Source organism: Mesoplodon mirus, assembly GCF_964341445.2.
Source record: "Mesoplodon mirus genome assembly, chromosome: 5".
NCBI classification, from domain to species: Eukaryota; Metazoa; Chordata; class Mammalia; order Artiodactyla; family Ziphiidae; genus Mesoplodon; species Mesoplodon mirus.
Genome location: NC_138980.1, coordinates 121574753 through 121591646, shown reverse-complemented (window position 1 = coordinate 121591646; position 16894 = coordinate 121574753). Strand labels below are relative to the sequence as shown.

Sequence of the window (16894 nt, the reverse complement as noted above, 5' to 3'; positions counted from 1 at the left end):
ACTACACAATAATATTTTTGTACTACGTGAAAGGATCTGAAAACACCCTGAAGGTTAATATTAATGAAAGTTAACCTCTATATCTGTATATCCCTGAATTAGGAAGTGATCTTGTCAGCAATATCGTCCTTAGACATGAATGAAAACAATACTCAAACAACAACAACAAAAAAACCTAATTAAAAGTAAGGAACACATACTTAAAACACAGATAAGAGGTGACACCTGCCCCTTGAGACAATTCTCCCTTCCCAAGCTAACCTTGGGCCTGACTTGGGAAGATTTAAAAGTAGGGTGATAGCATTTCATTCTCATTTTGCTTGGCTTTCCTCCCAAGATTGTAGACTTTATTATACAGTTATTATTTATAAATGAGAGAGGAAAATGTGTCTGAAGGTTAAGTGCTGTGATTAAAATTGGTGCCTTCAGGATTACCTGAGAACAGAAATGTATTTCTTAATGAGTCACTACCAAATTAACTATATAAATAGCTGTTAATGTCTTTAAGAAACACTTCTGGGGCACTGAGATTATACCTTAAAATAATTTTGGCTTATATTTCTAATCTATTAATTTTTAATTTAATTTAATTTTTTTTTTTTTCTTTTTGCAGTACGCGGGCCTCTCACTGTTGTGGCCTCTCCCGTTGCGGAGCACAGACTCCAGACGCGCAGGCTCAGCAGCCATGGCTCACGGGCCCAGCCACTCCGTGGCATGTGGGATCTTCCCGGACCGGGGCACGAACCTGTGTCCCCTGTATCGGCAGGCGGACTCTCAACCACTGTGCCACCAGGGAAGCCCTCTAATCTATTAATTTTTGAGAAGCAGTAAGAGCCATTAAAGCAGCCACCTGTGATGCATCCTAAATATAATATCCACATAGATGAAAACATTAACTCGATTTTAAGTGAAATGTAACTCCTCATCTCTCACTAGCTTTATTAAAAGCACACATATTATCGAAAAGCACATGGAAATGAAATACATTAAACCAGAATATTTTGGGTTGGGATTCTCAGAGCAATGGAGAGTTTTCAGATGTGTAGTTAAAGTGAATTCGACAGCAGCAGTGGAAGGAAGGTTCTGATACGAACTCAGGGCGGTGGGCTCTTACAGACCAGGAGAGAACTGATAAAAACCTAGTTTGGGGCCTCTTCTGTTCCATATTTAGAGTCAAAATCCATCAGAAAATTCAAAGCAGTCATCAGTTTGATTGAATTTTTGGCCGAAATCCTTTTAATCTAAATGTCAAATGTTTCCAAAGGCATAAGAGAATCAATGTAACATCCTGGGTCCTAAGAAAGCCCCCCTTAGAAACCAGGCACAGCACTGGTTGTGGAATCATGCTCCCATGTTTGCAGACCTGAAGAGAGCTGCAGAGAGACCCGGTGGTCACCAGCTATTGTCAGTGGCAGAGCAGAGATGAAAATCTGGGTGATAGATTTCTGCCACTGTCCCTCAACACATTCTTGAAAAGCTCCTTATTTAAAATGAGGCCAGGAATCATTCATTAAAAACAGTCCTCATGGGACTCCCTTTGGAAAGCACGTCGTGGCCCTGACTAACCTGTGGTCCATGTGAACCTTAACTTTCTCTGGTCATTTGTCAAATACCAGGTGCATCTGTGTTTGCCTCGCAGTGAAACTGATGAAGCCATATACTGGATTCGTTTATTTGGGGGTATGGATCTGACCGACCCACCACCCCATCAAGACAGATTATACCATCATTCATTTCATAGTCACACAGTTAGAATCATAGTTTTTAAGCAGGCAGGAAACTTAGTCCAAGGTCATTTTTCATATGAGAAAATTAAGGCCCAGAGTTAACGTTCTTGCCCAAAGTGACAAAGTGAGTTATTACCAAACCTCGAATCCAGGCTTCCCAATTCTTGCTTCCTTTTCCTCTATGCAGAACTTTGTAACATTCCATGTAAGTTTATAATAACCACAATTTCTCTCTTTATTAGCAAACTATTAAATTACGAGTGTAGCAAGTCCAGTCTATTATTGACTGGAAATGAATACTCTCACATTCACAGTTTTTATTTTCTGCTCTTGGCAATTTAAAACAATTTATCTAGCATTTTTCTAACCAAAACCACTAATCAATTAAGTATTCCTTCTCAAAAAAGTCTTTAATATAACTAGAAAAGGGACTCTATTAACCCAAAGAAAGGCATGGATACACTGAAACCTGGATAAAATATTTAAAATATGATTCCCAAGCCAGGCCAATAATTCGTTAATTAGCATCCAAACCAAACTAGATGTTTCAAAAGGAAAATAGCCCCCATTATGTGTTTTATGACTTTTACTAGATTCAATATTAAGAAAATATTTACTTTTCAGTCTTTGAGTCTTAAGATTCACAGGAAAACAGTGGAATTGACTTGTGGCTTTGTCAGATGTACTTTTTTTTTTAATTGAAGCATAGTTGATTAACAATGTTGTGTTAGTTTCAGGTGTACAGCAAAGGGATTCAGATGCACTTTTATGCTTAACTGCATTAGCAACAATTAGAACATAAGAGTTTTCAATAATAGCTTTCATCTCTCTAGACTACAGTGAAGAACAATTGCCCATTTGGTGTTTTAAGGAGAGCACTCAAGCCTAAATGCAAAGTAAATAATTATTATTTATTTCTTAAAGGAAATAAGAAAAACACAAAGAAATGAAGCTGGAGTCTTCAAAAAACTGAAAGAGTTTTATCTATAGTTGGTTTTCCATAAAAGATTTGTTTTAGATTCCATTCAATAAGATGGAAGGGACCTAACATTTATTGAGGTATCAAATGTTCTTTAGCTCATCTAATATTTATAACAAACTTATAAGGTGGATATTTTCTTCATTTTACAGTTGATAAAACTGAAGTGCTTTTAGGTTAAGCAACGTTAGTTTTAGGTTAGTGGCAGAGCCATGGTTCAGACCCTTCAAATACTTACTAACCCGTACGAATTATTGGACACAGAACCAGCCCTGAGGATTCTTGACCTCTGTCCCCAAGGAGCTCAGAGTCTAGCTAAGGAGGCAGCCAGTATTATGGGGTGTAAAAATATCATGATAGAGATAAGTACAGAGTGCTATAGAAGAGGGGTCCCAGCACTCCCCTGGCTTTAATTGCCATCTATATATCAATGATCCAAATCCATACTTTCAGAGCAGAGGTCTCCAAACCAACGTGCTCAGCTGCCACTGAGACTCTCCATTTGGCTGTTCTATAGCCTCCCAAGTCCTTCCAACCTCTGAATCACATCCCACCTGTGCTTCCTAGTTCATTAACAGTATCCTAGATCCTACTTTCCACTCCCTTCACAAATAGTCCTTCATGTGGTCTCCAGCCTACCTTTTTATTATCACTCATACCTCTTTCTTCTCTATCCTATGGCCACTGCCTTAGTTGAAGCCCTCAACATCTCTCCACTAGATTTCTTCAATAATTGGGTAAAGTGATCTTCCAGTCACCGGGATAATTCCCTTTTAATCTGTTTTCCATCACCAGAATGTCACTCCTTACTCAAAATCCTTCAAAGGTTTCTCAGTGTCTCCAGGATACACTCCAAATTTCCTAGCCTGGCAGATGAGACCCTTCCTGATGAGGTCCCAGTACTTCTCTGGCATTATCTGCATCTGCTATGTGCCAGCCCTGATAAGTGTTGGGGATAAAATGGTAAACAAGATGTATTTTGTATTGCCAGAAACTCTACTCAAGAAGTTTATGTCAAAAGATCAAGAAAAATGAACAAAATAATTGCAAGCTGTAACATATCCTATAAGTAGGATGTAGCTACAAAATTTCTTTTAAAAATTATCAAATAAAATCCAATAACATAGAAAAACATAATACATCATTACTAAGTGGGTTTTATGCCAAAATTAAAGTTGGGCTAACATTTGAGAATAAATGTAATTCATCATATAACAAAGTAAAAAAGAAAAACTGTATGATTATCTCAATGGATGCAGAAAAAGCACTTGCCAAAATCTAATATTCCTAATTCAAAAAACAAAAAACCCAAACTTTTAGCACTAAGAACAGAAAGGAATGTCCTCAGCCTGATAAAGAGCATCTATGAAAAACCTACAACTTACTCGATGAAAAACTTAGAGCAAACATCATACTTAATGATGAAAGACTGATGGTGATGATGAATGTTTTCCATCTAAAATCAGGAAACAAGATAAGCGTGTCTGCTCTTACCACTTCTACTTAACTTTGTTGCAGTTTCAACAAGTAGAGGATCTAACCAGTACAATAAGGCAAGAAAAAGAACTGCAAGGAATCCAGATTAGAAAAGAGACAAAGAAAAGCTTCATTTTCATACAACGCAATTGTTCATGTAGAAAATCCAATGGAATCTACAAAAAAAAAAAAAAAGAAAAAGAAAAAAGAGAACTACACAAAAAAGTACTAGAACTACTAAGTGGGTTTAACAAAGTTACAGAATGTGAGATCAATATACAAAACCCATTGTTTTCTATACACTAGCAGTAAACAACTGAAACTTGAAATTTAAAATGCCATTTACAGTAGTATCAAAATACAAAATACTGGGCTTCCCTGGTGGTGCAGTGGTTGAGAGTCCGCCTGCCGATGCAGGGGACACGGGTTCGTGCCCCAGTCTGGGAAGATCCCACATGCCGCGGAGCGGCTAGGCCCGTGAGCCATGGCCACTGAGCCTGCGCGTCCGGAGCCTGTGCTCTGCAACGGGAGAGGCCACAACAGTGAGAGGCCCGCGTACCGGAAAAAAACAAAAACAAAAACAAAAAAACTTAAGGATAGATCTGTAAAAAGATATGCAAGAACTATAAACTACAAAACATCTTTGGAATTAAAGATTACCTAAATAAACAGAGAGATATACCTCATTCATGAGTTAGAAGACTTGAACTGACCTATAGATACAATGCAATTCCAGTCAAAATCCCAGCAAGCTTTTTGATTCATGGAAATTCCAAGGACGTACAATAACTAAAACAACATTGTAAAAGAACAGCAAAGTTGCGGGACTATCACAACCTGATTTAAGCTACAGTAATCAAGACAGTATGGTATCATTATCAAGAAAGATAAATAGGTCAATAGAACACAGTAGAGTCCGGAAACAGACCTAAACATATATGGACAACTGTTTTTTGACAAAGGTACAAAGGCAATGCCATTTGAACATATAGCCTTTTTCAACAAATGGTGCTGTAAACAAATGGACATCTATATGCTAAAAAATAAATTTCAATCCATATCTTTTACCAGGTAGAAAAATTAACTAAAAATGAATCACAGCTCTAAAAAAAATGATAAAACATCTAGGAGAAAACAGCAGAAAATCTTTGTGACTTTGGGTTAGGCAAAGATTTTTTAGATACAACATGAAGAGCATGATCCACAAAAGAACAAATTGAGAAGAACTTTAAAAATTCAAAAATTAAAAACTTCTGCTCTTTGAAAGTCACTATTAGACAGCTATATGTATACATATATCCCCTCCAAGTTCCATTTTTAAATTTTATTCCCTTTGCCCCATTTGTGCACTGAGTTTACATGTTATATTTTTCATCTTTCCTATATGTGCCATCTGTTTATAGAGCTGCTAATGCAACTGTAATTTTAGTTATTAATAATATTTCTCTTAAATTTCCTGATATCAGCTTGTCTGTTCTTTGATGCTTAGTAGGATCATCATTTTATCATGCAGATGACATTCTTTGATCTTCCGTATCTCTAGAATGACATGAAATATTTTTAAATTTTATTTCCTGACTTTGGACTTGTTCTACCTTTGTATTTGGTATTCTATTCATGCAGATATATGCAATACTAGCAATAGGATACACGTTAATTTATTTGTTCTACAGATCTGAGTGTCTAGCTGGTATACTTTAAATGTCAATTTATTGCATGTTAAGCTGTTAAAATAATAACAATAAAACAAAAGCAATCTAAAGAATTACTTCAATTCATTCCTAGCCCAGAGTTTCCATAGACTTCCAAATTAGAAAGCAGTCAGCTAAATAGCACAGTTAAGCTTTTAGGCTGGAAACAGAGTATTGTTTCATAACAGAAATTGGATATATATGAGGATAATGATTCAATGGTTTTTAGTTTAATGTGCTCTGACAGATGTTTCAAGAATGCTAAACTAGATCTCAGACTAGATTTTACTTCCTTTTTTCCCCCCTTTTCTTTTTTTCTCCTTTTATCATTCAGCAACAGAAATGGGTAAGAGACGAAGGATGGCTTAATTAAAATAATACAATCGTGTGGCTCATACAGATAACATAGCAAGTGTCTTCAACCACTCTGCAAGGTGGTATTTCATAGAATTTTAGACATGGAAGGGAGCCCTCATTTTACAGACTAGCAATCCCAGATGGAAAATGAAGTAAAATAGCTTTTCCAAGGTCACAGAGCTAGAACTTGGTGATATTTTTTTAAAAATCCATTCAAAAAAAGAAAAAGATTTGGGACAGAATATATTAAGTGGTAGCCAATTGTCTGACCAGGATGTTTTTCTGCTTTCCTGTTTATGCATAGGACCATAAGCAGGTATGAGGTTAAAATAACTAAGAGAGTGGTTCTCAATCTTCATTGCATAATAAAAACAAGAAACCAGACCCTACCCCCAGGGTTGATCCAATTGGTTTGGGCAGGTCTGTGTTCTCAAACTTCAGCGCTCATCAGAATCACGTGGAGGGCCTGTTAAAACAGATTGCCAGCCCCAGCCCCAGAGTTTGATTTTGGGGGTTGGAATGGTGCCCGATAACTTGCATTTCTAATAAATCCTGAAGTCACATTGATGCTCCTGATCTGTGAACCACACTTTGAGAACCACTGGGGGTAAGGCATCAGGTAATTTTTCTTTTAAGTTCTTCAAGATGGTAACATTCAGCCAGTTGAAAATCACTGGCCTAAAAACAATCATTCTCAGTCTTTTTTGGAATCACCTGGGGAATTAAAAAAAAAAATACTGCTGCCTGAGTCTCTACCCCAGCTCTTCTTTTTTAATTGATCTGGGATGCAGCCTGAGCCTTGGGATTTTTTAAAGGATTGCATGAATAAAGGAATCCTACTTCAGATGATTGTGACATGCAGCCAGGACTGAGAGTCGCTGAAAATGTTTTGCCTCCTCAAATCTTATTACCATTTACCTAAAATTTCCCCAGAGCTGGGTACTTTCACCACCATCACATACTAGAAATTCCTTTCTAACTGGTTTTCTGTGAACAATGATTTATTTCCACTTCAATGTTTTACTAATACTAATATTTATTGAATACTTGGATGCAGTCGGGCTGGTGGTGAGGGTTTTGCCTCTTTACCATCCTTTTGTTTTGCTTTGCTTACTGAATGGTTATGCTTTAAATCATCTTTCCTTAAAGAGAGACCCTGGGGCTTCCCCGGTGTCGCAGTGGTTAAGAGTCCACCTGTCGATGTAGGGGGACACGGAGCCTGTGCTCCGCAACGGGAGAGGCCCCAACAGTGAGAGGCCTGCGTACCAACAAAAAAAAAAAAAAAAAAAAGAGACCCTGTAATTTCTAGAATCAATACTGTCTTCTAAGTTGTGGTTAATAGATATCATGTTTTATTCTGTTTCTGCTGGTTAGAAGCTCAAGACAGGAAAAGAGAGGGAGAGAGAGAAAGGTTGGGGGGATCTTACAGAAAAAAAAAATTCTTCTGCTCTTAACACATTACCCTTAGTATTTGATTCTCTGTGGCTCTTGGCTGGGGGTTATCTGGAAATGGATAGATTCAGTAATTCCAAGAGGAAAATTCCAAGAATACTTATGACTGCAACCTAAGGCAGCTGATTTTCCTTTTGCTTTTAATTAATGCATTTCTTTCATTTCCAACTAAAAAAAAAAAGCCACTAATTTTTTCCCCCAAAAGTAACTTCCTCTGGAACAAATTATAATACTATTAAGCACAATGATATGACTTGTTTCAGGTAAAGGGGTTTTAGCTGAGAAGACTTAACAGGAAATATTCAGTTATTTTTACCTGTTTCACAGTTGTGCTTAACGCCTCCTGTCAGGACCCTATGCTCACTCTTTACAAGACAGTACTGATAACGCGCTACTACACAACCCTCCTCATGAAGAACAGTATTTTCAGAATTAAGGTTAAGAATGCATCCTACAGCTTTAGTTCCCAAAATTCCATTTGTTCCAAGCTTCATGAGATCTGAGAGCCATCAGGAGCTGTATCTTTAACTTTTAGACCTAGCGAGGTGTTTAATAAATGGTACTTAATTAATGTTGACTAGATGAATGAATGTACACACACGTCCGTATTTGCTTCACATAAGCCCACACTATAGGGAGACCAAGGCTCAGACAACTCTAAGAGTCAAGGAAGGCAAATGCCATCTTTACGATCTGAGATGTCTCCAATACTCCAGTCTTCTTTTCCCTACTTTTGTACCAGTTTTGATAAGAACACAGTTCAGTCTAATAAGGTCAGATGGTCCATCTCCTCACCCACCCACTTTCCTTCTTAAAATGGCCAAAGCAGCTATTCTGATCCTACCACAAAACACAAAATTACTTATAACAGAAACATAACTGTGGGAGGTATTCATCGATAAAATGTAGCCATGCAGATTCTATGATACATGTTGCCAGAAAATTTGGAGGCAGTTTTTCAAGGCCGATAAGCCCATTATGGGAAAGGACTTGGCTGGGAAAAGTGGTGGGTGAAACAGCACTGCAGGGAGGTCAGAGTTCAACCTGGGCCAACACACAGGACAGCACCTAGGTCACTTCTCTGTGCTTCAGTTTCCTCATCCTCAAATGAAGAGGTGGTGCTGCGTGATCTCCAGTGGTCCTCCTAACTCTGACACAGCCTGCATCTCTATATTTCTCTTCATATTATGGCTTACACAGTCACTGTGGAAACACTTAAGGGCCGAGCAGGGAAGTCTACATATTTACTTTGAAGGATAAGAAAAGAATTGATTTTAAAATATTGTGAAATGTCAGGATTTAGGGTTTTGTTTTGTTCTGATTGGTATTAAATACAAATATTCCCCTGTATTTGCTGCTTCAGTTTTCCTATAACATCAATTTTCCAAAGCAATATGGACTTGCATTATATTATTCTTTAAAATGTTGTATGAAGCCAGGTTGGGTAACATTTTTGTTTTGAGGCACAGGACTTGAATTACCAAGTGACACAGTTCAGTTTATAATATAAATAAGTTTTCCAGGAACCTGTTTTACATTAGAGACTGCTACAAAACTAAGATAAAATTGTTGTGAGACCACCAAATAGGCTTGAAACAAAGTTGATCCAACCTACTCACCTGTCTTGGAAATTAGCAAGCATCGCTACAGTTAGCTTGATGCCCACTAATGACCTGAGTCATGGTAATTAAAAAAGACTGGCTTGATTAGGTCCAGATCCTTGTGCTACATGGACCGTCACCCAATGAAAGTATTAGAAATTAACTTTATGACACCAAAATGAGAACCAACAATACAGAAATCATAAAAATATACCATAAATCAAAATCATTATCTATTAAATTACTTAGTTTTGAGCTGAGCTTTGGCTATTGAAATAATTTAAAGGAACTAATAAATATGCAATCCACACTACACCTGCTTATAATCATAAAGAGAGCTTTAAAAATCCATTTTCAACATGAAGAGATTGTTTGTGCCTTATTCCCAAACAATAATACCCAAACACTGAAGCAAAAAAGTCAGCTATGTATTTACCTATTGGTGACCAACAACAGAACTTTAGTGCTTTCAGGAGTCAGGTCATTTTCACCCTTATTTTACAAAGCTAAACCAAGACTTCTGTTATCAGAAGGAGCAATCTGCTGCTAGGCTCTGCCCAAACTTCAAGCACCTGCTTTCTCTGGTCTGGAGGCAGATGGTACATCATAAAAATAAAAGTCACGGGGAGAATGCACAGAAAGATATTGCCTTTAAAACCCTTTAGGAGGTTCTTTTTTTCCTAAAATCTAATGCTATAAATATACATGTTTATGTTAATATCTTAGCTTAGAATTTGGGAACTGATTCAGGGGCATTAAAAAAGTTTCCTTAGCCTGATTCATATTCATGTGTTCACATATTTCCATAGAATGGGGAAACAGCCTTTACTTTAGCTGATTAGCACCTAAGGCAGGCCAGAACAGGAATTTTGGAATTCTAACAAATATCCTGAGTGAAAGCAGCTGCCATCCTTATCCTTCAATATTACTGCTAACTGTACCTCCATTAAGTTCTCTTATAGTAACTGAGACACCGCTTAATAGGTGTCTGAATCAGCTCAGGCTGCTATAACAAAAGAGCACAGATGGAGTTGCTGAAACAACAGGAGTTTACTTCTCACAGTTCTGGAGGCTGGTGAGTCCAAGATCAAGGTGCCAGCCAGTTTGGTTCCCCCATGAGCCTCCTCTTCCTGGCTGGCAGACAGCGCCTTCTCACTGTCCTCAGATGGTAGAGAGAGAGCAACCTCTGATCTCTCTTCTTCTTCTCATAAGAACGTTGATCCCAACATGTAGGTCCCACCTCATGATCTCATCTGAACTAATTTCCTCCCAAAGGCCCCGCCTCCAAATAGCATCACACAGGGCTTAGGGCTTCAGCGTATGAATTTTGGAGGGACACAAACATTCAGACCATAACAGTGGAATAACCTCATTTATATTTGTGGGATTTGTATAGATGAGCTAGGCTGTAATAAATTGGCCTCATAATATGCTTTTCCACAATAATTAGGTAGGGTGGTGTTTCTCAAACTTTAGGTGCATCGGAATCCCCTGAAGCTTGTTAAACACAGATCTCTTGGCCCGACCCCCAGGGATTCTGATTTAGTAGGCCTGTGCTGGGACCTAAGGATTTGCATCTGTAACAAGCTCCCAGGTGATGCTGACGCTATCTGTTTGAGAACCACTGATGCAGGGGTTCCCTTTGGAATGTTCATATCAGTTATGATTCTTTGGGCCTGTATTGGCTTCTCAGTAATACTTGTTTTATGCTGAACATATTTGAAATGTGTCAGTTTGCTTATACGCAGATGTTGCAGTTACATACAAAGATGCTCAATAGCAGATGGATAGATCTGCTGGGGCGAGGCTGCTTCTATGTGCTGTGAGCACCCAGGGAGAGTCAATGAATGCAGTATGTCTCATTAGCTAATTGTGACTTCACAAGTCACCAAGATTTACAAGAGTGTCTGCTGACATCTTATCCTTACTGATTTTTAATCTTAGAATTTAGATCTAGTCTTTAAAGTTGCTGGATTCTGCTATCTTACATCTACAAGCACATTGCAATTGTTTGAACTAATATCAAATTTTGACAAATTTAATATGAGCAATGCTTACTATATATGTTCAACTCATGTGTCCTATAATCATACTTGGCTAAATTTTAAAGCATGGCCTTGTCATGAAACAGCATAATTTTAAGATTTACTTCAAGTACACTTTGGAATGTAAACATACCTTATTTAGCTTTACAAAATATCCCAGTCCAGCTTCCAAGGGATTTGTATCACAGTTCATCTAAAAGGGAAAACACACATTTTAAATCTTAGATGAGTGCAAATTGTTTTAATAACATCACTTTCATATATACTTTTTAGGGAAGAACACTTTTTCACTATGAATATAGATTCTGAAAAAGGAAAATTGTGGACTGGAGTCAAAGTAATTTTTTTAAATCTAAAATTCAAATGTAGCCTTTCAGCAAATACTGTTATTTCAATAGCAAATTGGAAACTAAAATTCACAGTTTGTTTCCAAGGCTCTCTTTGTATAATAAACATCTGAGGGATACCACAACAATGATGTCTTCCCAGAAACAAGACTTTCAGAAGCTTTTATCTAATAATTTTACATAAATAGGTTTTGAAAAGGTATTAAGTAATTTACTTATCTTACAATCATCCAGAAATTGGGATAAGTAGAGGAAAAAGCAGGTGATAGGAAAATGGCTTCTACAGAGTTCAGGAGAGGGAAAAGGAAAAATAGAGATTGAATCTCAATCTTTTAAAATTGGTTGAGTTATTACAATATAGTTCAAGGGGAACTAAAGCCACTATTTGGGACTAGAACTGAGTTTTGTTTGCTTGTTTATTTTGTTGTCGTCGGTCTCTTTTGCTCCAGGAGAACTGGTCTAAACCTCATAAAAAGTAGCCAAACTTAAAAAAAAAAGACGATACAGCCCTCGTATGAACTGCATGAGCAATATAAACTTGTTTTACATAACACAAAATTTCGGCCTCATATTTCCTAAACCATTTGAGCACCTCTAAAATTATTTTCTACCTGCTCAAAGTTTCAGAATTCCAGGAAAAAAATGAAAACAAAGCCCAGATGCTTGATTGATGTATTAACACTAGAGGGCGTGCTGGCACTGCTGGGAAATCGGAGGGACCGGGGATGGAGAAAACCGTTTCAGAGGAGGGGTCCGAGGGAAAAGGCAGGGAGGCGCAGAAACGCCTGACCTCAAAGCCTGCTTCAGCTGCTTCATCCCTTGTGGAGTGTGGAGGCAGAGCCGTCCTCTTCTACTTTTCTCCCTGCAGCAGCCTCCGCTAAGAACCCCACCCACACCCGGCTTGTAGGCTGAGAACCCTTATAACACAGCACCTCTCCTGCAAAACAGCGACTTGCCCCAGGGCCCTTGTTCTTTCAGGGGATCCAGGAGGCTGCCCTCTCCACCTCAAAGCCCACTTGCTTCTGCCCCTGGTCTAGCTGTCCAAGGGACCCTGCCTGCACTTTCAAACCCACCCTGCCCTCAAATTTATTGTTATATCCTAGGCACTTTGTAGACTATCTAATCTCGACAATAACTGGAGGAGAAAGACTGGCCCTATCTTATAGAGAAGTAAACAGACTCTAGAGGGTTAAGGCCACACAGTTAGTATGTGGTGGAGGATACATCTGAACCCAAGAGACCCTACCCTGAAGTAAGTACATCTTTTACCACTGTCCCTTATCTCACCTCCCAGGCCTAAAACCTTAACGTCTTCCAAGGAAACAACTAGCAAATCTGAAAAAATTAAGGGGTCTGAAAATAGCCTGCCATATTGGAGATAAAACAGAGAACAGAGCCACTTTTGTGTAATCTGGACCAAGTTGTTTATTATTTCTTAGTGTGATTGTGTTTCGAACAGGGATTGTGTGTAGAACTGCCAACCCCTTGCCCAAGAATCACCAATAATACCTCCTTCAGGGAGAGTTGAGAAGGTAGATGAGATCATGCCTATGAAAATGGTGTGTAACTACACAAACAGAAACCCTGAGTTCCCATTATTAATGGTGGGAGTGGGCTGGACCAACACATCCCAGACCACCAACCCCCCCCACCCCCGTCAGAAAGACCCCTTTGGTTGCTACTTCCCCAAAAGATGCGGGATAAGAAAGAACTGAGGATGGGCAATGTGACAGAGGAGAAGGAAGAATTTGAAAGGTAGTCCTCAAGTCCCGTGGGGTAGGCAGGCTCCCTTGGGATAGCCACAGCTCCGCACACAGTCAGAGACAGATGTCCAGGGCTCTCTGCTAAGCAGGAGGAATTAGGGCAGAATAAACATTATGTCATAATTCCACTGAATCTGCAACTGGGAAATTGATGAGAAAAACCTCTTTCCCTAATTAAATAAAACTTCGGGGAATTCCCAGGTGGTCCAGTGGTTAGGGCTCTGTGCTTCCACTGCAGAGGGCATGGGTTTGATCCCTGGTCTGGGGAACTAAGATCTCGCATGCTGCATGGCATGGCCAAAACAAAACAAAAAAATTTTTTCTTATAATACATACTTTCTCTTACAGCCAGAGCCAATGTTAACGCAGTTAAAACTAACCCTTATATAAAAATCAGATACCATACACGTAAAATTTTAATAAAGATGCTAGCATTTCAAACCTCTGATCCCCAGGCTCTGAAAGCTTTCTCCAGTCTTAAGGCATTCATGGCATAGGTTCCAAAATTGTCAATTCCCTCTTTCTGGCCTGCATTCATGATGATGTCATAAAGTGCCGCAGAATCTTCTCGTCTGTGGTACAGCTCCCAACCCAGTTCACCTGAAATACACGCACAAGTGCCCACCAGAGTAAGAATGATGATCACTGAGTCTAATGTGCATTAGCTAAAACACATCAATAAATGGAGAGATTCCATTTATGCAATATAGACATTGTTGAGTTTTAAAAGACCAGTTCAGAAAAAGGTTGCAACCAAACCCCACTGCAAAGGAGCCTGCCATATCACAGATGCTTTTGTGCCCAATCCTGTCCCCCACACAGGAGGGTAGCATCTAGGACATCTCATGACACAGAAAGACTGTGACGCACGAGTTACTCTTGCCCCTTGACCTCCGCTTCATAATGTTAAGTGAGGAATTAGCATGGCAGAGTTTATCAAGAAAAGGGGTTCAAGGTTTAGACACCTCAACCCCCAATTCCTTGGCCCCAAATCACAAGGCTTAAAGATAAAGGCAACTGATGACAATTATTCAAATGGTCTTCGCTGTGGGATAGCCATAGTCTCTAATGCCCCCCCACTCCCCCCTTCTTCCCCATTTGGTCATTTCATTCACCATTAGAGCTGTGGGCAAAAAACAAAGAAAATGACACCCAACCCAAAGAGTCTGCTTATTTTTTATTCTGCTTATGTTTTATTCTGGTCACCATTTTGCCAAGGTTGGGCAGAGGAAGGATGGTGAAAAGGGACAGCGGAAGCCCAGGGAGGAGCTATGGCCTTTATACTGTGTGTTCGCCTCATTCCTCATGTCAAGGGCTGATGGTGAGGTGCTTCTCCAGGACAAACACCAGAATGTGAGCAACATGTAATTGAGTGAATGCCTGGGCACCCAGTACGCCTTCTGTGAAAGGACAGGGAATCTAGAGGGAGTTAGAAGTGAGCCCAGAGCACCAATGGGGAGCATTCATTCATCCCTGTTTCCAAATATCCACTATGTGCAATGTTAGCTGTATAGCAAGTCTTCCCTAATGCACTTAGAGTCAGAAAGAAAGAAGATCGGTGGTAATGCTTTAAGAGCGGTGCCTGATACATTCACAATGTTCTCTATGGGAGACTCTATCAATGGGAGACCACTTAGAATGTTCCCAAACAGAATCAGCTGGCCTGAATATTCTGTCAACCCTTCCAACTATTCCAACAGCCATCTTCTTCCCACTTTCTTACCTACCTTTCCAAATGGTAGGCAGCTAGCTATGAGCCTGGAACAATTGGAAATCTGTGGAAGGACTCTCAGACTGGGAGTGAATAAACAGAATTGTCAGAAGAGTCAGGCAGGAGAAATCTTTCTCCAAAGTTAAAATGACCAAAGTGAATGTGTGTGTGTGTGTGTGTGTGTGTGTGCTGTGTATATGTGCATCATGCACACATTTCTGGTAACTGCTTTTAAATTTTAGAGCCTTATTCTAGGTTGTTTTCCAATTCTTACCAGTATAAGATATCCTGATAGCAGTGACAGGAATGTTGGAAACCTTTAAAGACTTGGTCTGAAGAAACTTGAAAACATCATCACTAAGATCTTCAGAGGTCAGTTTCTGAAGGACGTTTCTTGCATGTGGCCCTGCGACGCCAAGGACTCCAAGCTCATCTGTTATGTTTTTAATTTCAACATCATATCCACCTTTGACAGCCTCTTCTTCAATCCATCTGCATTTGAGATTCATAAACATCGTGTTAAATCTTGCTTGAATAATGCATGTTGGTAACATTATTTCTCGGAAGAAATGCTCTGTGTCTAGAATTGCCAGAAAGTCCCTAGAATATCATTTCATATAATCACCTAATTTTTAAAGTTGAGGAAACTGAGTCCCAGAGATGTTAAATGATCCTCTTTAAACTACCCACTTAAACGTGTGGGCAATTTTTCACAGTACAGAAGGACCCTTCCGTTTAAACAAGCTCTGCCACACGATTCTTTCAAATAGTGACAGCCCTATTGCATTTAAACTGATGATTCAATCTTGGGAAAATTTTCTCTAATACCTGTACACAGGAGGCATGCTTGTGCTGCTAAAGGTTAATAATGCGCCTGCCACCAGACACATACTTGCTTTGACAATGACAAGGAAAAGATTAAAACTCTAAAGACTAGTTTCAATTTCTGAGTCTTGATGAGTTACTGGAACACAGTTATAGGGCTTGTTTATAATTTATTGAGCAGTCCCTGGAGCTACACAAGTCTATCAGAAAATGATCATCTGGATTGACACAAAGCTAAGCTACTAAGATGGCTCCCAATGCACCTTGGATTGGAGGATATAATTTGCATCATTTTACAACTAGAGTGAGAATCTGTCAGAGTAAGATGTTTATTAAACAACAATATTCCAAATATTTTTGAAATACTGAAGATTAGAGATTTTAGAGTAGACTAAACCTTCGTGTGAAGGATTGACTTGGGAGGTCAATGATTTAGATGCAGCTTTGTGGCACAAAGCATGAAAAAGGAAGAAGAAAAACCAGGGAGGCAGTTCACTAAAGTGGACCAAACGTGGGCATCAGAATCAACAAGGCTGGCTTGAGCAGGTTACTTTAACCCAAACTTCATTTTCCTCACCTGAAATTGGGAATAATATATACCTGGCAGATATATCTATTAAAAGAATTTTAAAATTTTAAAAGAATTGAGATAATGTGTAATAATGGTTTTGACATATTGGTGATGCCTAACAAATGGGAGTTAATATTATTAAAACCAGTAAACCCCATGAATGGATTACCTTTGGGAGGGGGATGGTCATAGGGGCCCTTCAAATAATTTCCTCTAAGAAACATGAAGTTTATTTAAAACAATAAGATTTTAAGAATTAAAGTACTTTCAATTACTGGTGAACAAACAAACAAACAAAAATACCTTGGTGCAAGATTGGGTCAATATATAATCCATGTAAAATTTTCTT

At 38.8% G+C, this 16894-nt stretch overlaps 1 protein-coding gene across 2 annotated transcripts in view; it reads right to left on the bottom strand.

Moving 5' to 3' along the window:
• DMGDH (dimethylglycine dehydrogenase) overlaps nt 1–16894 on the bottom strand; it is a 61766-nt gene that overhangs the window by 11081 nt on the left and 33791 nt on the right. For both annotated transcript variants that reach the window (XM_082621733.1, XM_082621732.1), the window contains exons 12-14: nt 15424–15641; nt 13881–14038; nt 11462–11521 (exon numbers count right to left, since the gene is read on the bottom strand). In XM_082621733.1, coding sequence (XP_082477859.1) covers nt 11462–11521; nt 13881–14038; nt 15424–15641 — 436 coding nt within the window. The remainder of the gene's footprint in view (nt 1–11461; nt 11522–13880; nt 14039–15423; nt 15642–16894) is intronic.